Source organism: Lactuca saligna, chromosome 3 (genome assembly GCF_052625555.1).
Source record: "Lactuca saligna cultivar CGN05327 chromosome 3, ASM5262555v1, whole genome shotgun sequence".
NCBI classification, from domain to species: Eukaryota; Viridiplantae; Streptophyta; class Magnoliopsida; order Asterales; family Asteraceae; genus Lactuca; species Lactuca saligna.
The window spans coordinates 102636383-102664193 of NC_136419.1; the positions used below are offsets into that span (position 1 = coordinate 102636383).

General features: G+C 38.6%; 1 protein-coding gene across 1 annotated transcript; it reads left to right on the forward strand.

Annotated features, from left to right (window-relative positions):
• Positions 1 to 9: 9 nt before the first annotated feature.
• Positions 10 to 27694, forward strand: LOC145037072 (7-ethoxycoumarin O-deethylase-like). Its single transcript, XM_078985639.1, has 2 exons — positions 10 to 946; positions 26977 to 27694. The coding sequence occupies exons 1-2, from the start codon at positions 71 to 73 to the stop codon at positions 27580 to 27582; spliced, it is 1482 nt and encodes a 493-aa protein (XP_078841765.1). The 5' UTR covers positions 10 to 70; the 3' UTR covers positions 27583 to 27694.
• Positions 27695 to 27811: the final 117 nt, after the last annotated feature.

Consider the following 27811-nt stretch of genomic DNA (forward strand, 5'->3'; position numbering starts at 1 on the left):
TATATAGTATAAAAAAGCAATATTTAATTTGACACTCTCTTCCATAACACCTCTATACGACCCTGCATCAATGGAGTTTGTGGTTATCGCTATTGGCCTGTTCTTATTCAACGCACTTTTTGGAGCCACTCTCACAATTTTCAGCCTCCGGAAACCCAAGAACTTGCCTCCAGGCCCAACCCCACTGCCGATCATCGGAAGCCTCCACCTGCTCGGCGACAAACCACACCAATCCCTAGCCAAGCTCTCCAAGATCTATGGCCCAATCATGTTCCTTAAACTTGGTCGCGCCACCGCTCTTGTCATCTCCTCCGCCGCTGCCGCCAAAGAAGTCCTCCAAAAGCAAGACCTTGCTTTCTCCTCCCGCCATATCCCCGACGCCGTCACCGCCCATAACCAGTCACTTCACTCCGTCGTCTGGCTCCCTGCTGCCACCCAGTGGCGGATCCTCCGTAGAATCCTTAACACCAACATCTTCACCACCAAATCCCTTGATACTAATCAGCACTTACGGAAGCAGAAAGTGGAAGAACTCGTTGCATACTGCCGGAAAGCCAGCCAATCCGGAGATTCAGTCAACATCAGTCGAGCTGCTTTCAGAACCACCCTGAATCTCCTATCCAACACTCTTTTCTCCAAGGATTTGACAGACCCGTATGAGGATTCCGGTAAAGAGTTTAAGGAGCTGGTTGATAACGTCATGGTGGAGGTTGGGAAGCCAAATCTGGTGGACTTTTTCCCGGTGTTGAAGAAGATCGATCCACAAGGGATCAGGAGGAGAATGACGAATTATTTTGGGAGGATTAATGAGATTTTTGAGGAATTGATTGAAGAGAGGTTGGGGATGAGCGAGTCGAAGTACGATGATGTATTGGACGCCTGTTTGAAAATCAGTCGAGAGAATCCAGAGGAGATCAATCGAACACATATCAAAAGCTTGTTTTTGGTACGTACCCTATTTAAGTTCCTTGTATTTCAAGCATGCAAAAGTAGTATCAAGTTTAATTGGTACTTAATCCATGTGTCAAACCATAATCAAGAATCGTCATATTAGGTTTTTCCCAAACAAAACATGACATTTTCTTGTTGATCCTCTAAAAAGGTTTTTTTTTTGTTTTTTTTTTTTAGAGCAAAAAAAAAAAAAAAAAAAAAAAAAAAAACTAAACAAAAAAAGAAAAAGAAAACACCCGATGCATGTTTTGACAACTATACATAAACCTATTTTCTTAACTACAACTTTGTCTTCGTCATTAATATTGCATTCGGGTTAGGTTGGACACCTAATTTGAAATTCCGTTTAAGTGATTTTCAATCAATTAAGCTGTAGGAAATATCAAAAGGTATATTTATTATTCAATTAAATACAAAAGAATTCCTTGCTTTTTCGATTTAATTATCCAAAAATATATATTTTTTTATCCAATCTAGTGTTAAACTACGTATATTTCCATCTATCTATTACCATTTATGTCTTCAACGAGACATAAACTCTCAAGTTCAAAAAGAAAGAACAACACCTAATACAACTATACTAAAAACCTTTTGATATCCAAAAACTATTATGGGTGTGTCTTCGGTAAAAATAGTTGGTAGCGGATAATGATTAACAATTAATGGGTAGTGGGTAGCGTTTAATTTTGGAGCGTTTTGTTGAAAGCTACCTCATATAGCTTTTAATTTTGGAGCATTTTGTTTACGCTAAAAGCTAGGGGTGCGTTTACTTGCGGAAAAATAGATCGTTGTCTGGAAAATTTTTTTGAGAAAAATGAAAATTTTGAAAATACGTTTAGTTCGCCTATTTTCTAAATTTTTCACAGAAAAATAAATTTTTTTGTTCTCTAAAATTACAAAGAAGTTGAAAGTTTTTAAAAACCAATAATTATTGTTTTTCACATTTTTCTAATTCCAAAAAATTTCTAAAATATAAACATACACCCATTCTCACTCCATCTACCTCTCCCTACCATTGCCTTAACACCTCCCACCCACCCCCACCCCCTCGACCCACTCACCCACAAACACATACACACACTCACACCTACACCCATACCTCCACAAACACACACACAAACAAACACAAACACACAAACACACACACCCACACAAACACAAAAACTGATGGGTTTTGGTCATAAGACATCGTATGTACTCATACAAACCCTAATGCTTGGATCTAGGTTTCTCTATTGTACATGCTTTGAATCCAAGACTATAAACCCTAATTCTAGCATTCATATAATCATATTAACATGAGAATAAGTTTATAGTGTTACCTTGATTGTTACGTAGCAATAACAATCCCAAATCTCCTTGTATTGACTTTGGAATGCTTAGAGTTACAAGTGTCACTCCTCTAATGGCTTACAAACACCATAAGCAAATGGAGAAGGTATAAAGAAAGAAGTGAGAGGTTAGAATTCGTATCTAGGACCTCTTGGGAAGGGATACACGAATTCATGACCCTAGGGGTGTTTATATAGGTGTAGAGATAGGGTTTCAGTCATTATCCTTATCTAGTTGATTATCCATTAAGCAACCAATAAAATAATCATTGAATCCTTATCATACTCGAATTTTAAGGCTTTCCAACGTTAAATTCGTCCACCATATAAATAAGATAATCCTTACCTTATTTTGTAACTATCACATAATTACAAATCAGCCCCTCTAGTTTAATTAATTACATTTGATCACAAAACTAATTCTTAATTAATTATTAACCAATATTAATTAAACAAATATGATTTCTCCTTTAATATATTATTCTTATAACATATTAATAAATCATATTATCCTCTCTCTCTTTATTCATTTCTCCAATCAAGTTGCTTTGGTGAAGGCAACCCAAAAGGACCATGCACCATCGGGTCAAGTACATACCAAAATAGTTATGGACTTAGACACTAATCCAACAGTCTCCCACTTGGATAAGTCTAACAACTATTCTGCGTATGACTTCAGATCCTGATCTGCAATCGTAGCTTTCCAAAGCCGCTGTCAACTCTGATCATATCAGATACGCGTGTCCTTAGATAAGGGATCATATATTCCTCCATTCTAGATATCGTATGAGATATGATTTCAAATCATTCTCTTTGTACTATATCTCGATTTCCGATTTATGACGACAGACTAATTGAACAAATCAAATTAGCCCTAGCCCGGCCGAGCATTTACGTATGTCATCACTAAACCATCGAGGGGCCCAAAGATATCGCTTTTATCCTACTTTGGATAAAAGGAACGGATAAACTTTGATACAATGCTTGCTTGCACTCACTCACCGAATTACACACAACAATATGTTTTATAACACCAAGTTACTAGTGCGTTTACATATTATCAATGTGCAACCGATTCGCAAGATACAACTCACACATCTCGGTTTCAAGAATATAAGATGTTATCGTCTCACTAATCACTCGTAATACAATTCATGGAGTGATCCAAGTGAGCGTGGGTTTAATCCAATGCTCAAATCATATTCATAAGCACTCATGAACGTTGCAGCAAACATTTGCTTATGTCTAATACTCTTCTAGACAATCCACACACCAATTCATGACAGTCTTCATTCATATCTACTTCCAACATATGAACGACTGTGGCCCGTTCGAATAATTCGATTATTCTTAATAAACTCAATTATTCTGGAAGTCAAAACATGCAAGGTGAAACACAAGAATAATACTAATCCCATATGGCCTCAAACCTTTGAGTATAAACAAAACACGTTTTATTTATCACCATACCGATTACTCATTATTTGTCGTTTCGGGTAATCAACTTCGCATTTGAATTCCAACACTTGTCCCATGCTTCTAGCATGCACACAATGTTTACCTATGGTTCTTACTTTTGTGAAATAGACAAATTGAACACATTTCCAATCATTCTCATTTTACAACTCCAAATCCATTTTCTTAAGTGTAAGAATATCAAATTCTTGTTACTTATAGAATATACTAGATTCTAACGCTTTATGCAACGATCCTTTTGTAATGTCACTGCACCAAAGTCTCAAAGACTATTGCCAATGATATTACAAATTCCTCTATCGGATATTGTTACAAGACAATTCCTTAGATATGATGTCTCTCACTCAAAGTACATTCCTTTGAACATCCTTTCGCATAAAGTTTCTAATCTAGACATAGATTTTCAATATTTACTTCCCAACATGGACACACTTCCATATTTTCTATATGACAACTCATTCTTAATAGAATCTTATCTATTCGTAATGATGTCGATATTGTCCATCCAATATGGAAACACTTCCATAATTTCCAATACTATACTTCCAACTACTCACAAGCGACCAATCCTCGTCGAACTTTGGATTGTCCTTTGATAGTTGTTTAATTATTTTAGTCAAAACCAATTCTAGTCTCTTTTCCCTCTAAATGCACTATACATTTGGAAAATTTTAGAATGGTCAAACATTAAAGCATTTGCAATCGATCCTATACCCGAAGCGTATGGGACACGACGCACAATGTTTTATTTGCTATGTTCTCAAAATTCGAATTGCGAAGAGGAATGCCGTAATCACAATCGAAATTTTAAGAACACACTATGTACCTTTGACTAAATTTATCAACATTTCGCAACCTAATCCTTTAGATTTGAAATGAAGCATAATATTCTCTCCCTTAATTATAGCAAAACAACCTTTCAACTCTTACAACTTTGCAAAGTATGACTCTTGTTTTCTATAATTAATATTGCCAACTATGCAATACGTGCCTTAATAATCATACAATCATAACATTTATGCTCCCACTATCATGATGATTATTATAAAACATAACACTTATGCTCCCACTAGCTTCGACATGTATTCATAAACATCTTAACTTTCAGAAAAACCATACTTATTGAATTTCTTAAGTTCATGTTTCTAATACTTAGTGCTTTGATAATCTTTTATCAAGGCTTCCTGAACTTATACACTTTTGCCTTAGATAGTTCATATGTGTGTCTTAACAATTAAGACTAATTGCCAAACCTCACAATTCAAATTATGGAAAGGGATGCCGTAACCATGATCGAATTTGAGAATGCAATTTTACAGTCACTAACTTTTAAAATCTTTCTTAGTGAAAGCATTTTCTCACAATCATTTTCATGAAGGAGGAAATCTTATGACACTTAGATTTAAACGGTGTATGTGCTCCTATCCATGCGAATTTGTTAAAACCAAAGTTTACGACAAATTCAAACTCATATGGATCGAACTTTCTTAATCTTGATTTCTTGCCTTATGGTAGCACAGCTGCCCACCACGTCTTCCAAGTAGTTAAGCATCTCACCTTTTCCTATCAATGTACCTTTCATTGATTAAGGTGCTTTGCCTTTTATGCATTCAAAATGAGAACTCATAGGACTCACATGCATAATTAACTCAATTGGAACAACACAGAATCAAAATAATGTCAACATGATAGGTTGTAAACCTCAACTCGTGTGCTAGTGATGATCGATTAGGTTTATTTGATTTGTTCTTGAAACTATTCAAGACCATTAAGACTCCCACTGACTCCTTGACATATAAGATTCTTTTGTCAATAAACATTTCTTGACAAACAAATATTCAAGAGTTAGTGTAGCTTTTATCATAACACTTCATAAATTGGTACTAGTTGGCCTTTGTCTTATTCAAGACATCACAACTTCCCACATTTGATGAATGTTATAAACCTTTAATACTTTTCACTCATTGTCACAATCTTAACTTTAAGACTTGTTATGGAACGAAGTATGATAGACTTCTTGATTTAACCATTTCTTCAATCCTTGACTCCTCTTCTTAAACATACAATTGTACTAAGACTCACTTAGAGGATCAATTGAGATATGGTTCTTAATCATTAAGACATATCATAAAGCATAAAAGCTACTCTCCCTACTTCTTAGAATGGAGAAACTTTTATCTTTCTGCCTACATGATTCTTCTTATTCGTTCTACTATTGATCTAAACCCTTTAATCAATTTAGAATTACACTTAATGTTGTAAGTATAATCATATTTACTAAGCCTTTTAGTAAATCATGACGAATATCTTTGTTATTCTTATGGTGAACTTGATTAACACACAACTTTGTGTACTCGATCTCCTAGTCCTTCACTTGACACATTGTCAACGAATTTGTCTAATTTCCAAATATGAAATTTCTCATTCATCATGCAACCAAGTTGCGTGATTCCAAATTTCTATCCAATTGAAACTTTGGGCGATGAGAAACTCTCCCTATTTGGTAAATTCTTGACACTTCCATAATAACATTACTACGAATCATATCCATTTGTTGTAGAAATATTCGAACATCAATTTTTCATAACGATTTCATTGCAAGGAAGTAAATAAATAAATAAATAAGTCAAAATTTATTTTATTTATAAAAGCAGCGGAAAAATTTGTCCTTACAATGCAAAATCCATTGAAAACTATGTACAAAAGAAAATTTCTAACAACTCCATCATAACTTTCTAAGCTCAAAATCTAATCTTCAAAGTCCATGCGATCGAGATCCATCTCTTGTGATTAGATTCATCTTGCTCTCTTATCAAGTTTCCTTTCTTTTCATAGATCCTACAAAACATTCAAATGTAATCTTATCACATCATGTATTAAGAATCAATGAATAGGAACTTAATGGAGTTAGATAGTGGATTTTTACCTAAAGCGTATTCATACTTTTGACTCTCCCATCTCTTAGATCTCTTAGGTAAATAGGGCAACTTCGTCTCCAATGCCCCTTCTCTTGGCAATAAAAGCAAATTGACTCCTTTGGAACAACACATGGAACTACTTCAGACATCGCCTTTCTCTTATGATCAAACTTTTCGATCATTGCATGTCTTTCATTGCCATTGTCTATATCCATAGAGGTCTTGAAGGCAGATTCACCAATCAACTTTGCTTTTCTATTGCGCCAAACCATTGTTGATTCAACAGCAATAAGCATGTAGGTGAGATCTATAAGTGTCACGTCGTGGTTCATCATATAGTACTCTCTTACGAACTCACTATACGAGTTAGGAAGTGACTGAAGAACCCAATCAACAGTCATCGCTTCACCGACAACGGATCCCATCATTCTTAATCTATCAATGTGTGACTTCATCCCTAAGACGTGTGCACACACCGACTTGCCCTCTTTAAGTTCACTTGCCAAAAGGGCTTGAGTGATATTGAACCTTTTAATTTTACAATCTTGTGGGTTAGGGAGAATAATTGGAGGAGGAGGAGGAAGTGAAGCATGATTTCTTGTTCCTCGATCGAATCGTGGAATATCATCTTCATGTGGAATGCTTGTTCCACGGGACTTGAGAAGACCATAGTTGTCGAACTTTGACACCGGGAGAAAAACGAATTCAAGTTAGTTGATTGATTGAGTCCTTGGTAAATCACCCAAATGAAATTCCAAGGCTAGGACCCAACACAATATCCTACAACTCGGGAGAGGGATGCCGTAACCCAAATTGCAGAACATTTGAAGGTAAGTGAATGACGGTTCACTAGTTTCCACCATGAAAAACGAAAAAGAAATTTAAGTTTTAAATCTATGAAAACTCCTAGATCCTTTGAGATTCATTGAACATTTCAATGGCATGTTTAAATCTCGATATGCCCCTCTTGTTTGTGACTGGGATGCCAAGGATCACAAAGCGGGTGTGAATAACCATGCAAACTACATGGTGCCCTCACATGTTACAGTCACCTATTCGATGTGCCGGTAAACCACACACGCTCCATCGAACTATGACAAACATTGAGTCACCCTTTGCTACCTTTGCTTAGAACCATTTAGTGTGCCGGTAAACCACACACGCTCCACTAACGTCTTCGCAAGGGCACAAAGTGTAATTTCATGGAATTACATCAATTCACTTTTGCCTAACTAACTAAGATTGGGAATTAGAAAAACATTTAGTTACTTTGTATTTCATTATACTTATAATGGAAGATTTCGTCCTATCCTACCCGTTCGGCTAACGACCCTCAACTAGTCAAGAGTGCGGTGGGTAAGAGTGGATACCCATTCAATCGCCATTTTATAGGCAATTTCCTTAAACACCCCTTATAGACCAGCTTCGTGAATGAGGCCTACTAACGGTAAGACTGACTTTTTTTAATGTTATATATAGTATAGAGTGTATTTTATACTTTTAAAATACTATATGGTTAACTTTAACAATTACACTTTTAATTCAATTAAAAGGTTAACCTAAACTTTTATGGATTTATTAAACCTCTTTTAATTATACTCCTTAATTAATTAATAAAACCATAAGGGTGTGATTTGAACTTTTCAAAAACATTACTAGGGTTTTAGAATTTAACATTTCTAATTAAACCTTTAATCAACTTTTAAATTCCAAAACTTGAGGACAAGTTTCGAAATATTTCAAAACATTAGGGTTTTAACTATTTAAATTTCAAAACTTCAAAACTTTTGGGTTCAAATTTAAACTATAAAACCTAAAGGGGGAAGATATGAAACTTTTCATAACAACAAGGATCAAATAACAAATAATTTTAAATTAACATTTAATCACATAATTATCCATATTTGATTTATTTAATGATTTCTTGCAAAACAATTTACTCAAAATAATTAATCAATTATCTTATAAGGAAACAATTATCTTGTTAATTGATAACTATCTTTAATTAGATCAAGAATATAGTCATATATATATCATAAAATCGGATTTATATTGATCTAGCATGATAAGGTAACTATCCATATCCAAAAACAGCAAGAAATCCCGAGATAAGCATTATCTAACGAGTTGACTCGTCGAGTCAGGCATGGACTCGTCGAGTCTGCATGGACTCGGCGAGTCCAGCCTCCACAATCCAAAAAATCGAATTTTTTTAGTTATACAATGCATAAATACAATTGAAACCAAGCTAGGCTCTGATACCACTTATGGGTTTTGGTCATAAGACATCGTATGTGCTCATACAAACCCTAATGCTTGGATCTAGGTTTCTCTATTGTACATGCTTTGAATCCAAGACTATAAACCCTAATTATAGCATTCATATAATCATATTAACATGAGAATAAGTTTATAGTGTTACCTTGATTGTTACGTAGCAATAACAATCCCAAATCTCCTTGTATTGACTTTGGAATGCTTAGAGTTACAAGTGTCACTCCTCTAATGGCTTACAAACACCATAAGCAAATGGAGAAGGTATAAAGAAAGAAGTGAGAGGTTAGAATTCGTATCTAGGACCTCTTGGGAAGGGATACACGAATTCATGACCCTAGGGGTGTTTATATAGGTGTAGAGATAGGGTTTCAGTCATTATCCTTATCTAGTTGATTATCCATTAAGCAACCAATAAGATAATCCTTGAATCCTTATCATACTCGAATTCTAAGGCTTTCCAACCTTAAATTCGTCCACCATATAAATAAGATAATCCTTACCTTATTTTGTAACTATCACATAATTACAAATCAGCCCCTCTAGTTTAATTAATTACATTTGATCACAAAACTAATTCTTAATTAATTATTGACCAATATTAATTAAACAAATATGATTTCTCCTTTAATATATTATTCTTATAACATATTAATAAATCATATTATCCTCTCTCTCTTTATTCATTTCTCCAATCAAGTTGCTTTGGTGAAGGCAACCCAAAAGGACCATGCACCATCGGGTCAAGTACATACCAAAATAGTTATGGACTTAGACACTAATCCAACAAAAACACCCACACCCACACCTAGACTGACACACACCCCTACCCCCATACACACTTATAAACTCACACCTACACCCACCCCTACAAACACATACACACACACTCACACCCACACCCATAATCACACCCCCACAAACACACACATACACACACACCTACCCACCCAACACCACTATTATAATTACCGACATATCATCACCATCACAACCACCACTACCCCATTACCAACACCACCGCCGCCATCACCACCGCTACCATAAATATCGTCGCCATCACCACCGCATGTTATCACTACCAGCACCACCACCACCGCACAAAATTGTCTAGTGGCAATTTGTTCACATACATAATGTTTATCATATTTAATATGTTTCGTTTGTTGATGTTGACGAGATTCCTTGAAAGATAAGTTATTATAACAATATCATAATAGACTATAGTTACTTTAGTGATAGGTAAAAATAATTTGAGGAGTATATTGTGAATCCAATATGATTCAAACACTAAACTAGCTATCATGTATTATCTTGTCTCGACATTAGAGATAGTAGCATAATGTTTTGAAGACCATGATATAAGGTTGTCTCGTAGAAAATGCAATGGTGGAAGGTGGTTGGATATGTGATTGGTTATATTGCCTAGTTCGTGTCAATGTAAGTTGTGAGATGAGGTGAGGGTGATTTATATTAGGTAAATTTCTAGAATCGTGTAAGATATATTTAAAGAACTAAAGATGAGGTACTAAAGTTCCTTAACAAAGATGTGATAATGGGTCGGATCTTCATATAATTGTTTTCTTGTGGCACTTTTCTTGACTTCGGTGTCGAACTGTCGATAGGGGTAGATGTTTAAATTTAAGTTATCTTGTCGTATGCATATTTTAGAAAAATAGATTTTTCGGATCTTCATATAATTGTTTTCTTGTGGCACTTTTCTTGACTTCGGTGTCGAACTGTCGATAGGGGTAGGTGTTTAAATTTAAGTTGTCTTGTCGTATGCATATTTTAAAAAAATGGATTTTTTTTGAAATAATGTATTTGACATTACTTGTATGTATGTTTGATGTTTTTTTTTCCTCTGTATAATATATTGTTTGCATATTTGTGTATGCATTTGCATATACATATGCACATATATTTATATGTATATGAATAAATATAAAAAAAATCAACAATCTTTATATATATATATATATATATATATATATATATATATATATATATATATATATATATATATATATATATATAAAGAATTGTTGATTTTTTTTAAAATTTATTCATATACATATAAATATATGTGCATATGTATATGCAAATGCATACACAAATATGCAAACAATATATCATACAGAGGAAAAAAAACATCAAACATACATACAAGTGGTGTCAAATACGTTATTTCAAAAAAATCTATTTTTTTAAAATATGCATACGACAAGACAACTTAAATTTAGACATCTACCCCTATCGAAAGTTCGATGCCGAGGTCAAGTATTGTGTGCATATTTGTGTATGCATTTGCATATACATATGCACATATATTTACAGGGCCGGTCCTGAGGTTTCAAATGCTCAGGACGAGTCGGAAAAAAGGCCCTTAGGCCCTAACGTATAACAAATTCAATTATATAAATCTGAAATGTGCATACCTCCTTCCAAGGCTACCTCTGCTAAAACTGAAAGAATGTTTATTTTCTCAATTGTGTAATCTGGTTCTTTTTCCCAAATTGCCCTTGAAACATCAAGCATTTTCCAAGCTAAATCTAGGCCAGATTTGTCTTCTTCATCCTCACCATCACTTCCTTCTTCATCTTCATCTTCATTTTCCACTTAAAAAAACAATGAACATAAATGCAATTGTCATCCATATTTGTATTATTGAAAACATTTTCAAACATCATTGATGTGAATTATGAAGATTTGAAGTACCTTCTTTAGTGTTGTTTTATTCACAGTAGTTTCACCACTTTCAACAGATTTAGTGGATCCTTTTCAGTGGATTCTTACTTGGAAACAGGACCTGAGACTAATTAATCGAATTCCTCTTGAGCCTTGTACACATGTGCACATCTATATTTATAATATGATCTCACACATTCAGGCCCAAGCTCGACATAATGTGCAGCTCTAATACAACAACCCAAAAGAAAGAAATCCTATCATCTTTATCTCAAAATAGACGTGTTCAGTTATATCACATTTGCAACTAAATATAACCTAAAAAATTCAACATATATCTCAAATTTTTTTAGTTCAAAAGCAAATTCTTTTGAATGAACAATACTTAGTTAATAGTACTACACCAAATTTGTTAATTATAACTATTTAATTCTCTGACAAACAAAATTACACTTCAAAACATGATTTGTTTGCTTTCAACAAAGTAGAATACGACATTTTTTTGCATATAACAACAGGAAAATGACTTCTAGATGCTTAATGGAATAAAACAAATAAAACAGTCTATAGAGTTCGAAATTATAACCTGATTTCTAGGGCACGACTGAAGCAATCGATAACTTCGGCATAGTCTTTTTCTTTGTTAACTGTCGATCCTCTCTCCATAAAATCTTCAGCGTACTTGAGTGACGTCTCCCTTTCTCCATCAGACGCCAGCCCCGATGTCTAACAACATTCTTGTTGCTGCATGAACAAACATTCTTGTTGTTGCATGAACAGGTTGTGTAACCACCTATTGAGTTGGTCTGTAATCGATCCTTTGCCCTCGCTTGAATGATCGCTTCTCTGCCTTAGGGTGTGGACTCCTAATTCCTGAATACATTATAAAAAAATTGGGCCCTGTGCACGTGCACAGGTTGCCCCCCCTCATCACCGGGCCTGTATATTTATATGTATATGAATAAATTTAAAAAAAAATTCGACAATCCGTATATATATATATATATATATATATATATATATATATATATATATATATATATTGTACCGTCCTAAAAACATGACTTCAAAATATTTCACTTTTAAATTAATAAGACTAGTATCCCAAAAACATCATCATATAAATTAAAATAAAACAAATGTATCAATCATCATATCACATTAATGTAAATCAAGAAAATGCGGAACGACATATCGAGCTCTTCCATTTGGAACTGGAAGTACCTGAAACATAAACTGAAAACCGTAAGCACAAAGCTTACTGAGTTCCCCAACATACCAGATACCATGCATACATAAAACATAACGGGCCCTGCCCACACTAGTATAACAGGCCCCACTCAATGAGTTTAACAGGCCCCGCCCAAACTGGCATAATGCCCCCCCCCCCCTCCCCAATGAGTATAAGAGGCCTCGACCAAACACACATAACGGGCCCCACCTAACGAGTACAACAGCCCCATCCAAACTTCTATAATGGGCCTTGCCCACATACAATTAATATAAGCATAGAAGGTTATAGAATACATAATAATACAAGGACATACACATACAAGTGTCACATAGACCAGTATACTCCCCCATTCAGCCAACTTCCATTTCCACCTCTTAATCCATTAAGACTTCACTCCAAAACTTAGATCTAACTTCCTTGAGATGGTTCATCACGTAAAGTTGCTAACTTTATGTGCATGCATGGTTTTATGAAGCTCTTAGAGCTCAAAAGGACTTAATAGATGACTTAATGCATATATGAGACCATAAGCACCATAAAGTTTGCACCTTTAAGCTTAAGAAACACATAATATGCCCAGAGCTAAAAGAAGAATCCCCGTAAACAATTTAACTCATCAAACTAACCCAAAAGGGAGCAAAAGCATAAAAACCAAGACATTAAGAGATCTAAACATACAAGGATAAAGGTTGCGACTTTATACCTCAAAAGTCACCAATCGATGGAGTTAAATCTGGATCTCCAAGCTTCACTCTAATGAATGAGTGCACCAACTTCTTCTTCTTTCACTTTAAGGATCATAAACCACAAAAATCAAGAGCAATGCTCAAGAATACTCAAAGAGGCTATTGGGATTCGAGATTAAGATTTTAAGGCAATAGAGGCTGGTAGAGAGGCCATCCCTAAGGTCTTATGGACCTTATATAGGGTGCAACACCCTAAAATTAAGGTTTTCTTTTCTACTCGTACGACATACATAACCCTCGTATGCCCAACATACGAGGCTTCAAACCTACGATCAACCCGTCCATAGTATGTTAAGTGTACGAGCTTCTCAGCTAGTATGTTAAGCGTACCATGTGGTACGTCCCGCATACTAACTCCAATGACCAATAATGCGAAAATATAAATATGAAGGGCTAAAAGGAACAAACTCAATCAAGCAAATATATATATATATATATATATATATATATATATATATATATATATATATATATATATATATTACTTCTTTTAAATGCATCTTAGAAACTAATTTGTAAAAATAATCCATCATTTTAATCGTATTCTTAATTATTTCATAATAGAACAAACGAATGTGAAAAAAAATAGTTAATGAAGATGCATCCCACATCCATGGGTAATATTTTTTTTTTTACCTAGTTATCTTATTTAAGAGAATGAAAGCATATTGTTTGTCATGTTAACAACAACATTCAGACTTGCAGAGTATAGTGAGCTTTTAAAGTTAGTTGATAAAAAGCTGGAAATTGTCCGAGTACTTTATAAAAAAAATTGTTTAATGATTAAATGTGTTCGGTTTTAACCGGTTTTTAATCAAATCATGGTTTTAGGTGCTTCAATGCACAATTGGTTTTTGATTCTATAGAACCGGTGACATTGATGGATTAACTGGCCGATCCAGTTATAAATGGTGATATATTTAGAAAAGTTCATTTGTTTGCTTACACGAGGCAAAGACGACGCTACATGTATACAAAGAATGTTCATAGTCACCCCTTGCTTTGGAATATTTGCTAGAGAATGTAAAAGAAAATTATCAAGACACCTGTAACCTCTAAAAATTTTCAACCAATTTAAATTTTTCAAAAACAACCCATTTTCATTAATTCATTACAAAAAGGTTTTCAATTAATTTATTATCAGGGTATTTCCCAAAACCACATCATAAGTACATAAAACATGAGGAGCGGTACGATCACTCCTTCTCCTTTCCACGATCTCCTGAAGTACCTGAAATAATACACTAAAAACTGTAAGCCTGAAAGCTTAGTGAGCTACCCCCAAAATACCAACCACATATACCATACTCATAACATATCATATCATAAACAAAACAACCATGCACTTTGGGTCTACTGTGCGACTGGTCCGCCACACCGGGCCTTTAATCCACCTGGTCCACTCTCTGAGTCTAGCCATATACATCGAGTCTGCAGTGTGGTTGGTCCGACCGTACCGGGCCTTCAACCCACCTGGTCCACTCTTTGAGTCTACAATATGATTGGTCCGCCCGCACCGGGCCTTCAGTCGACCTGGTCCACTCTCCGAGCCTCGGCACGTTTGATCCGCCCTCGTGGGGCCTACAACCTATCCAGACCGCTCGTTGGGCCTTCGGGATATCCGTTCCGCCTTGGGTATGTTGGCCTACAGCACAAAGCAGGACCCGCCTCAACCAAACCCCAGTCAACCAACCATGTCCACATAAACATATAGTCATATAGCAATTCATCACTAATCAACCGATCTAATAGATCACATACATAGCACACTCTAACCAGGATACCGACATAACTGGTCACTAACACAGCATCATCCTATATACCAGGATTCCGACCTTAACCAGGTCTCTAACATATACCATCCTAACTACCAGGATGCGAACATATAGCACAACAACAACATAACAACTACTCGGATTTCCATCCGATAAAAGGGTCGGCCTTGGTGCCTTAGACCCTATCGATATAGTGAGGATAAATCACCTCGCAACTACTGACTAAAGAGATAAGATCACGTTGCTCCAACCTTGGACACGAACTCCACTACTAATCAATACCAAATGACTGAACTCAAATAAATACCAATAATTACCAAAATACCCTTGGCAGTCAACTGGTCAACTCTTAGTCAAAGTGAAAGTCCTCAGTGAAAGTCAACCTTCCTGCGTAACCCTACTCGCCGAGTTGCCCCGTCGACTCACTGAGTCCTTCTACTCAGAAACTCCCATGTCGCGATTCAACTCGTCGAGTAGCCCCAAGACTCGCCGAGTCTAACAACTCTGAGTCCCTTCTCGCCCAACTCACCGAGTCATCCCTCGACCCACTGATTCACTATTCAAACAAAAAAGGTTAGGACTCCACGACCAGACTCGCCGAGTCCAAGAACAGATTCGTTGAGTCCAAGGCAATCTTCAACAGACTCGCCTAGTTGTTCTTCCAACTCGTCGAGTTCCTGCCTATCTTCATGCAACTCGTCGAGTACACCCGTGTGACTCGCCGAGTATCACTAGTTCTCATTCCATGCAGAGGATTTTCAAGCCATGCAGGGGCTCCAATCCCTAGATCTACCCTTCTACAAGTCATTCCTCATGTAAAGTGGCAAACTTTACGTGAAATCCAGGAGCTGTGAGTCCAAAATGATCTGGGGCTAGACTTTTTGGACAAAGGGCTTCACTAACAACTCAAGGACTGAAGGTTTATGACATTCTAGGCCATCATGAGTCTAGATCTGGAGTAGCAACCCCATATCCAGCTCCAAATTCGAGATAGGACTCAAAACAAGTTAAGAAACTCCCAAAACAACCACCAAGGATGAACAACAAAGGAAATAGCTTAAGATAAGGGCTTCTTACCTCAGAGATGAGTCTAAACTGATGTAGACTTCAGATCCACAAGCCCTCTTGATGCTATCCTCAATTTCCTCCAACTTCTCTTCATAAATTTCCTCTTCCAAGCTTCAATCTTCTCAAAAATGGAGCCTCTCACGATTTAGGGTTTCTCTAGAACACTCAGGAATGATAGAAGCTGAAATGAAGGCATATCATTCTTTAGATAGGGTGCAAACCCAAGGAATTAGGGTTTCTCATTCCAGCAAGGACTCGTCAAGTCCAGCCTCCGACTCGGCGAGTCCGGTCACTTAACATGTGCCCGACACACGCTTAGACTCGATGATTTGTAGCTCCTACTCGTCGAGTCCCTCTTTTCCATCTTACACTTTACCCCCCCCCCCCCCCTGAACTCTTGATTCTGACTTTGGGATGTTACAATTCCCCCCCCCCCCCCCCACTTAAATTAGGCTTCATCCTCGAAGCCTGCAATAACACATTTCCCTATAATACTCCCACAATGCCCCTCCTGGTGTCAATCGACCCAGGTTCCTATGAACACTACTATCAACCTCTATAAAGTCCAACTATTTCCTTCCAGAGTTACGACAACTGATTCAAGCCGACCACTGGCTTCTTTCTCTTATAACGACCCTTATTAACCAATGATCACCCGATGATACTTTCATCACTCCATAACACAACAATCACTTGAATCTTTCTAAGCTAGACATCACCCTGAATCATCGGGTCCTGACCCGGTACCAAGATGCTACCCCTTTCCTTGATTGGCATATCTTTTATCGAATTCACTTCTAGGACTTATCCCGCTTTCCCTTCCGAATCCAGCTCGTTTCTTTCCGAGCTGACAGGATGGCACATCCTTCAGCTCCTCAGCAACTCCCATCAGCTCCCCCCTCTGCAATCACATATGCATGTTGAACCTGCTCTAACATCCTTGGGCTGGAAAACCCGACACACTGACGATACTTCCAGACATCCCCAGGATGAATTACCACTACATACAAAATCCTCCTGATCACAACCATACGAAAAATCCAGGGCTCCATCCTTGCTTCCCTTCCAAACTCCTCTGGTTCTATACTACCGGAAATTCTTCTGCAACCTCAACAGAAAACAAATCCGGATGAGCTTCCATACCACTGGCATAATCACAGTGCTCGACAACCATAACTAAAATACTCTCAATCATCTATTCTCACTTCCGCTTTCACTTCCGTGAACCAAAACTCCTTCCCGGAGTTACGTACCTTTCCCTCTCCTTATCCAAGGAAGTCTACTTGAACACCTCATTACTTCAACAAGTTCCACGGTGCTCACACCCCACTCTATACCATCCCCTCGTAGAGTAACCGCTATTCCATGTGTCACACACACTCTGAATCTGCTCGTAAGGACTCTCGGGTCCATGCACTTCCTTCCACTAACATGATCAATACCCGTGGCCAGACCTATTATTTGCTATTGCATTGCAACATACTCAATCCATCTCGTCATATAGATCTATCAACACATACAGAGTCTTCAGCATGACTGGACCGCCTTACCAGGCCTTCAGCCAATCTGGACCACCCTCAGAACCTTCAGCATGTGTGGACTGTCCTCCAGGGCCTTCAACCTGTTTGGACTGTTCTCCGAGCCTTCGACCTGACTGGTACACCCACAGGCCTTCAGTCTCCCCGGACCGCTCAGACTATCATACATTATTTCGAACTATCCTTCCTAGGAATACCTCCCGTACATATTGTTCTAGCCCTCTAGGGGTTCCGAACTCTAACTCCATCCCATCTATTCAGATCTTGGCCTAAACCTAGGGCTCACAGCCACCAATCACCTTTTTCCGAAAACCTTGGTCTGTATCCCGCCCCATTTGTCCGACACTTACTCACACCATCCCACACTCTTGGCTGACTGGAACACTGTTGAATCCCAAACAGCTAATCAACCTCTAATGCTTGTCGATCCGCCTGAGAATTTTCCAATTCTCCCCACTTAGGGCACTGACTACCAACCACCGGTGACTCAAATGACATAAATCAATCATTCCTACTCAACATACTCCTCTCATCCATGAACTGATTCTGAAACGAGCAACCTCCACAAAATCACGTTCCGACATTGCATATCTCAAACTCTTAGGGAGTTCGATCCTCAGCTGAGTACTCCTCAAATTGCAAATGCTAAACACGACATTCAGACCCAAAAACCTAATTCCCCACCAACAATCCCCATGGATGATAACCAACTAAGACTCCCAATACCAAAACCCTCGATCATACAATAAACCCATCGAAAGGACGAATGAATATAATATCATGAATCATGCGAACGAGACTAGCAGATATACAATAGTCCATAACAACCACAAGATAACAAGAAAACAAAAAGGAGACATACCCGCAGCTGCATCTGGCTCTGCCCTAACCTCCTCGTCAGTAAGCTGAAAAGCTCAACCCTGAGTCCTCAGACGCTCCGCTCCACCTTGACCCCCGCTAGTAGTCCTTAAAGTAGCCGGTGCTAGAACCTACACTGGCCTGGAAACTAGCTGTGGGCGGTTGGCCCTCATGTGGCCAACCTGATGGCACTGATAACAAATCCTCATATCCTGAACTGGGGCTGACGAACGATAATCCCTTACATAATGCCCCTCTCTCCTGTACTTGCGGCACGCACCACCGGACCTACAAATTTCGGTATGAATCTTCCCGCACTTCCGACAAGTGCGGATGCCCTGATCTCCCAACCTAGAATCAACGGTCTTGGACCGTTTTGGCGCCAGCTGCAACTGCGTCAGGGCCTGCCTATGCTCTCTCAACTACAACTCAATCTCCAACTCATGCTGCCTGGCGGCCTCCTACAACTCTAACAAGGTCTCGCACCTCTACGTAGACAGAAACTGCCTGATATCCCTCTTGAGCATACTCAGATATCGGGACATCGGAGCCTACTCCGAAGCAAACTCCGGGAAAAACATCGCCCTCTCAGTGAACATCCTGGTGATCTCCGTTACCAACTCTGAATACTGCTTCAGCTCCAGGAACTCCTGAGCGAACGTCTCTCTTTCAACCCATGGAACATAACGAGTGCTGAACATCTCCCGGAACTAATCCCATGTAACTGCAACTCGCTGCACATCAGAATAAGATCTCATAGTCAACCTCCACCAATCCTTCACCCCGAGCCTCAACAGGTTTAGAACACACCTCACCCTCTGATCACCAGGGCATGAACATGTGAAGAAACATCCCTCCACATATGACAACCATCGCATAGCAACAATCGGATCCTGAACCGCATCAAAAGTAGGGGACTTCGTATTATCAAAGTCCCGATACTGAAAACCCCGACTGGCTCCTCCCCCCGCCGCTGCCACAACCGCTGCGGCTTCCGTAACAGCTTTCTCTGTGAGAGCCGCATCGCGCTCATCAAAATACTCAACCATAGCTGTCTTGATTGACTCAAACAGTTCCGACAAACTCAGCCCAAAACATAGCAGCAACCTCATCATGTAGGATCTCACGAATCCTGACATCTAACTCGTCCGTACTCATCTAGCCATCAACCTCGGGTGGTGATGACCCATCCTGACCACCCTCTCCTGCTTCTGATCCCGAACCGGATCCTGCCCCAAAACGTCTCGTAATCGCCATTCTGCAATACACTATGAGATCCTCAGAAACCTCGCATAACCACCCACAATGACTCTCTAATCAACCACCCAGGGGTTGTCATTTCCTTGATAGTGTATGGGTCCTGTGCTTTCAGTAGTACGGGCCCATACTACCTTCCACACCTACCAATATTTGTCTAAAGTATCATCACAATGCCCCAAGCACTAACGTACACAGCAAGCACTCTATCCTCACTCCTATAGGAACACTGAAAATCTCATAAAAGGAGACCCTAGGATAGCAGGCATCACAATCAGGCAACTCTATCATGCACTTCCTGAAGATCCCTAGCCTAACACTAGCATATTGTTCTAACATATCACATAAACAATTAACTTGTATGGTAATTTTGGGGTAACTTACTGGCTCCGACTGATCGTACCCTCTGTACACTCCTTTACTCATTTTGAAAACCATTTGAAATCAGATTTTTTTTTTAAAAAAAAATCTCTCCTTGATTGGAGGCTGGATTCACACGAATCTTCCTCCAATTCACTTAAACCAAGGCTCTGATACCAATTTGTAACATCCAAAAATTTTCAACCAATTTAAACTTTTCAAAAACAACCCATTTTCATTAATTCATTACAAAAAGGTATTCAATTCATTTATTATCAGAGTATTTCCCAGAACCACATCATAAGTACATAAAACATGAGGAGCGGTACGATCACGCCTTCGCCTTGCCACAATCTCCTGAAGTACCTGAAACAATACACTGAAAATTGTAAGCCCGAAAGCTTAGTGAGTTACCCCCAAAATACTAACCACATATACCATACTCATAACATATCATATCATAAACAGAACAACCATTCAATTTGGGTCTACAGCGTGACTGGTCCGCCGCACCGGGCCTTCAGTCCACCTGGTCCACCCTCCGAGTCTAGCTATATACATCGAGTCTACAGTGTGGTTGGTCCGCCCGCACCAGGCCTTCAACCAACCTGGTCCACTCTCTGAGTCTACAGTATGACTGGTCCGCCCGTACTAGGCCTTCAGTCGGCCTGGTCCACTATCCGAGCCTCGGCATGTCTGGTCCGCCGTCGTGGGGCCTACAGCCTATTTGGACCACTCGTTGGGCCTTCGGGATATCTTGTCCGCCCTGGGTATGTTAGCCTACAACATAAAGTAGGACCTGCCTCAACCCAACCCCAGTTAACCAACCATGTGCACATAAACATATAGTCATATAGCAATTCATCACTAAACAAACGATCTAACAGACCACATACATAGCACACTCTAACCAGGATACCGACCTAACCGGTCACTAACATAACATCATCCTATATACCAGGATTCCGACCTTAACCAGGTCTTTAACACATACCATCCTAACTACAGGATGCGAACATTTAGCAAAGCAACAACATAACAACTACCCAGATTTCCATCCGATAAAGGGCTGAGCTTGGCGCCTTAGACCCGATCGATATAGTGAGGATAACTCACCTTGCAACTGCTGACTGAAGAGATAAGATCACGTTGGTCCAACCTCCGACACGAACTCCACCACTGATCAATACCAAATGATTGAACTCAAATAAATACCGATAATTACCAAAATACTCTTGTAAGTCAACTGGTCAACTCTTGGTCAAAGTCAAAGTCAACCTTCCTGCGTGACCCTCCTTGCCGAGTCGCCCCGTCGACTTGCCGAGTACCTATACTCAGAAACTCCCATGTCGCAACTCAACTCGCTGAGTCGCCCCAAGACTCGCCGAGTCCAACAACTCTAAGTCCCTTCTCGCTCAACTCACCGAGTCATCCCTCGACCCATCGATTCACCGTCCAACCAGAAAAGGATAGGACTCTACGACTAGACTCGTCGAGTCCAAGAACAGACTCTCCGAGTCCAAGGCTATCTTCAATAGACTCGCCGAGTTGTTCTTCCAACTCGTCGAGTTCCTGCCTATCTTCATGCAACTCGTCAAGTACACCCATGTGACTCACCGAGTATCACTAGTTCTCATTCCATGCAGAGGCTTTTCAAGCCATGCAGGGGCTCCAATCCCTAGATCTACCCTTTTACAAGCCATTCCTCATGTAAAGTGGCAAACTTTATGTGAACTCCAGGAGCTATGAGCCTAAAATGCTCTAGGGCTAAAATTTTAGGAGAAAGGGTGTAACACTCTAAAAATTCAAGCTAATTTAAACTTTTCAAAAACATCCCAATTTCATTAAGTTATTACAAAAAGGTTTTCAATACATTTATTATCAGAGTATTCCCAGAACCATAACATAAACATAAACATGAGGAGCGGTACGATCACGCCTTCGCCTTGCAAACGATCTCCTGAAGTACCTGAAAAACATTAAACCACAACTGTAAGCCTGAAAGCTTAGTGAGATACCCCCTAAAATACCAACCACATATACCACACATAATGTATCATAACCGAACAGAACAACCATGCATTTCGGATCTGCTGTGTGACTGGTCCGCCGCACCGGGCCTTCAGTCCACCTGGTCCACCCTCTGAGTCTAGCCATGTCCCTCGAGTCTGCAGTGTGGTTCGTCCGCCCGCACCGGGCCTTCAACCCTCCTCATACACTCTTTGAGTCTACAGTATGACTGGTCCGCCCGCATCGGGCCTTCAGTCGGCCAGGTCCACTCTGTAAGCCTCGACACGTCTGGTCCGCCCTCGTGGGGCCTACAGCCTATTCGGACCGCTCGCTGGGCCTTCGGGATAACCGGTCCGTCCTGGGTATGTTGGCCTATAGCACAAAGTAGGACCCGCCTCAACCCAACCCCAGTCAAACAACTATGTGCACATAAACATACAATCATATAATAATTCACATCCAATCAAATCGATCTAGCAGATCACATAACATAACATACTCTAAACAGAATACCGACTTAACCAGTCACTAGCATAGCATCATCCTATATACCAGGATACCAACCTTAACCAGGTCTCTAACATATACCTTCCTAACTACCAGGATGCAAACATAGCAAAGAAACAACATAACACGATACCCGGATTACAATCCGATAAAGGGTCGGCCTTGGTGCCTTAGACCCTGTTGATATAGTGAGGATACTGACTGAAAAGATAAGATCACGCTGCTGCAACCTCCGACACAAACTCCACCCCTGATAATACCAAAAGAATGAACCCAATAAATACCAATAATTGCCAAAATGCCCTTGGAAGTCAATTGGTCAACTCTTGGTCAAAGTCAAAGTCCTCAGTCAAAGTCAAACTTCATGACTAACCCTACTCCCCGAGTCAGCCCGCTGACTCGCCGGGACCCCAACTCTGAAAAATCTCATCTCAACTCACCGAGTCATCCCTTGACTCACCGATTCTCAGCTTAACCAGTAAAGGCTAGAACTTCAAGACCAGACTCGCCGAGTCCAATAACAGACTCACCGAGTCCAATGCTATCTTCAACCAAATCGCTGAGTTGTTCTTCCAACTTGTCGAGATCCTGCCTACCTTCATGTAACTCGCCGAGTACACCCTTGTGACTCGCCGAGTACCCCTAGATCTTAATCCATACAGAAGCTTTCCAGGCCATGCAGATGATCCAAACCGTAGATCTACCCTTCTACAACCCATCCATCATGTAAAGTGGCAAACTTTATGTGAATCCAAAGAGATCTAAGCATATAACACTCTAGAGTTAGGGTTTGGGACAAGATGGCTTCACCAATCACTCACGAACAGGGACTTTAATGCACTCTAGACCTTCTCCATTCCAAATCTGAGGTAGCAACCCCAGATCTAACCTCCAAACTCGAAATATCACAAGCTATTCTTTCCAAATACTCCAAAATGATGAATCTAGATGAATAACAGCCCAAGCAACGAAATAATACCTCAAAAGGAAGCTCCAACAGAAGAGAAATCTAAATCCTAGCAAAGCCCCTTGCTCCAAGCCTCTTAACTCTCCAATATCTCTTCCAAATTCTCTTCTCCAAGGTTCAAATGCTCTCAAATCACTCACAAACGCGCATTAGGGTTTTCTGGACTTCAAGAGAGGGTAAAGAGGCTGGGGAGAGGGTATAATGTCCTTTATATAGGGCTCATCCTCCGACATTAGGGTTTTCTCCACACAGTACCAACTTGCCGAGTCCAGCCTCCGACTCGTCGAGTTGGCCACTTAACACGCGACCATAATTGTGACCCTACTCGCCGAGTCCACTCATGGACTCGCCGTGTTTCTCTTTCACATTTACACTTTGAACCCTAAACTTACACTCCTAAACTTGGGATGTTACAAAGGGATTCACTAACAACTCAAGGACTGAAGCTTTATGACATTCTAGGCCATCATGAGTCTAGATCTTGAGTAGCAACCCCAGATCCAGCTCCAAATCCTCAAGAGGGCTCAAAACAAGTTAAGAAACTCCCAAAACAACCACCATGGATGAACAACAAAGGAAATAGCTTAAGATAAGGGCTTCTTACCTCAGAGATGAATCTAAACTGATGTAGACTTCAGATCCACAAACCCTCTTGATGCTATCCTCAATTTCCTCCAACTTCTCTTCACAAATTTCTCCTTCCAAGCTTCAATCTTCTCAACAATGGAGCCTCTCACGATTTAGGGTTTCTCTGGAATACTCAGGGAAGAGAGAGGCTGAAATGAAGGCATATCATTCTTTAAATAGGGTGCAAACCCCAGGAATTAGGGTTTCTCATTCCAGCACGGACTCGTCGAGTCTAGCCTCAGACTCGGCGAGTCTGGTCACTTAACATGTGTCGGGCATACGGTTAGACTCGATGAGTTGCAGCTCCTACTCGTCGACTCCCTCTTTTCCAAACCTACACTTTACCCCCTTGAACTCTTGATTCTGACTTTGGGATGTTACAACACCCTTAAAATTTAAGGATAGACACCGTTAGATTTCATAATATAAAACTAATAACAATATACAATTTTAATTTTTAAGTTGTAACAAATTATAAAAATGGAATGTGAGAAAAAAATAGGACAAGATGAGGAAAATAATCAAAAAGCCCTAACAATGTTGACAAAAAACTTTTATAATCAACAAATCAACGCAATTGGTTTCTCGAATAACCCCTCGTCTGTTGCCTCCACAACTCTACGCCTCTCGGAATCTCAGGCGGCAACCACTACATTATGTTGTTGCTTGTCTCTTCGACGGGATCTACCACGTTTTTTTGTCAGTCTTACTTTTGCATGTCTCAGTCGTGCGTCATCCACCGGAGGCCCGAAAGCAGTTTTGTTCTTGTAAATCAGGTAGGTTGTCTTTCTCTTTAAATATCCGATGGTTTCTTTAAATCGATGGTTTCTATAAAGTTTTAAGAGAGAACATGAAATGTATGACAGTTCTTTCTTAAGTATGTAAATTATAAAATAAAATAAAATAAAAATTAAATATCAATAGATGGTCATAAATTGTGTGACAAGTAGGTATAGCTACCAATGTTACTATTCCTTTGATAAATTGGCTATAAGTACGTTTAAATTCACACTCAAATAAATTTTTACAACTTGTTCCTATATTGCTACTGGTTTTAGTGGTTACTTAGAGTTTGTAACGTTAAATTGTTAATTTATTGGTTTTAAATTTACAAGTATTTTTTTTTTTTTAATTATTTTTGATCTTCCATTATTAAATTTGATATTATATTTGGCTTAAATGGTATCATTGGCTCGATAATCTTTTTAACCCTTTTATTATGTATTTCATTTGAGTTTGACACATATCAATTTGAATCCTAAATTCCTAAGTGACACGAATTCTATGTAATAACAACATGCACAAAAGCTAGTCCCTTGAATCTTCCAAGGGCTACGCTAAAAGTTGATTCATTTTAGTAAAAAAATTAGAAAGAAAGATATCATCAAAGAAAGTTTTTGCATATAAATTTCTATACATATGGAACTAACTATGTTTAGCATATTTCGCTGACCAGTTCATACTTCATAAAAGTAAGTAGAGACATCTCGTGAATTCGACATCAGTAGAAGTATAATAACCTTGCTGGAAATTTTACTCAGCTATGAGATAACAGTTATTAAAAAATCTTGTAGATTAATAATGTTGTTTAACATACACTATTTTCAGCCTATGTTTCATTTTTTAGAAAATATAAGTGTAGAAGTAGGAAAAAAGTTGTCTTAATTTAATAATAATTAATTCTTAATACTTTCATTAAAATTCTCAAATTTTCAGGGAAAATATTCCCCGCCCCATTCCGGATCCGTGTCCATCCCTAGAACAATATGAAAATAAAATATTACGAAGACTAAAAATGTTAATGGGCCTTATTTTGGTACTAATAGACGTTTTGTTATAAATTAATAAAATTTGTTTAATTTATACATGCTAATAACTTTTTTCTTTTTATCATTTAAACACATTCTTATATATTTATCATAACAAATAATAGTAATAAGCTCATTCAATGGGTACATCATTGTAAAATCTAACAATCCACTTCCACCCCCCCCCCCCCCCCCCCCCCCCCCCCCCCCTTTAATCCATACAACATATATAGAAGTCTACCCAGTCTCATCATACATCGTATATACAACTCATACTGAATATGTTTTTACGTGTTATGCCCACATGAACCTGTCACTCTTACGTCTTTAAATTAGATGACCCACTACTCTTGGGCTACTTAAGTTATTCTAATAAAGTTTAGTTATTTTTCAATTTAGTTTGATTAAGTTTGAAAAGTTTCCCACATTGTAGTTATAAACTTTGGCTGGCAACAATTGTATGATACGCAACTTGAAGTATTGTTTAATGATTTGCAAATAATTTTTATTAGCAACGATTATTTCAGTGCTTATCTTATTTCTTATTTCACTATTAGCATATTATTTTGTATATCTGTTGTAGGATTTGTTTGTTGCTGGAAACGATACGACAGCAAACACTTTAGAATGGGCAATGACAGAGTTATTGCGCAATCCACACATCATGACCAAAGCTAAAAAAGAGCTCGAAGAAGTAGTTGGCAAAGGGAAGATTATAGAAGAGTCACACATCTCAAAGCTACCTTACTTAGGCTGCATAGTGAAAGAAACCCTAAGGATTCATCCTCCAGTCCCCCTCTTGATCCCACGAAAAATTCAAACCGAAGTGAAACTCAATGGCTACATTGTGCCCAAGGGCACACAGGTGCTTGTCAATGCATGGGCTATAGGGCGGGATGCAACCTTGTGGGATAACTCAATGAAGTTCATACCAGAAAGGTTCTTGACCTCAAGTCTTGATGTTCGGGGTCGTGACTTTGAGCTAATACCATTTGGTGCTGGACGAAGAATATGTCCTGGTTTGCCACTCGCAATTCGTATACTTCATGTGATGTTGGGATCATTACTCAATAATTTCGATTGGAACCTTGATGGACTTGGGCATGAGGAATTGGACATAAATGAGAAATTTGGAATCACCTTGCAAAAGGCTAACCCTCTTTGTGTTGTTCCAGTTCCGCTAAATTAGTTGATATATATTTACACCATTTACCTTACGTTTCCTTTGGGCTAAATAAAAGAGAATAAAAATGTATACCCAATTTGTTTTTGTAATAATAATTACAATATATGTAACCATATATAGATGAATTTTCTTGAAACCATTTATAATAAATCATCCAAATGATGTACCATAAATCCTTACAGTAAGTAACGTTGTTAAAATCTATAGTATCATATGAAACTAGATTATAACC

Coding starts and splice junctions, on each gene's coding strand:
- LOC145037072 (XM_078985639.1), top strand. CDS start 71: ATGGAGTTTGTGGTTATCGCTATTGGCCTGTTCTTATTCAACGCACTT. Junction 947..26,976: donor ATATCAAAAGCTTGTTTTTG/GTACGTACCCTA, acceptor TATCTGTTGTAG/GATTTGTTTGTTGCTGGAAA.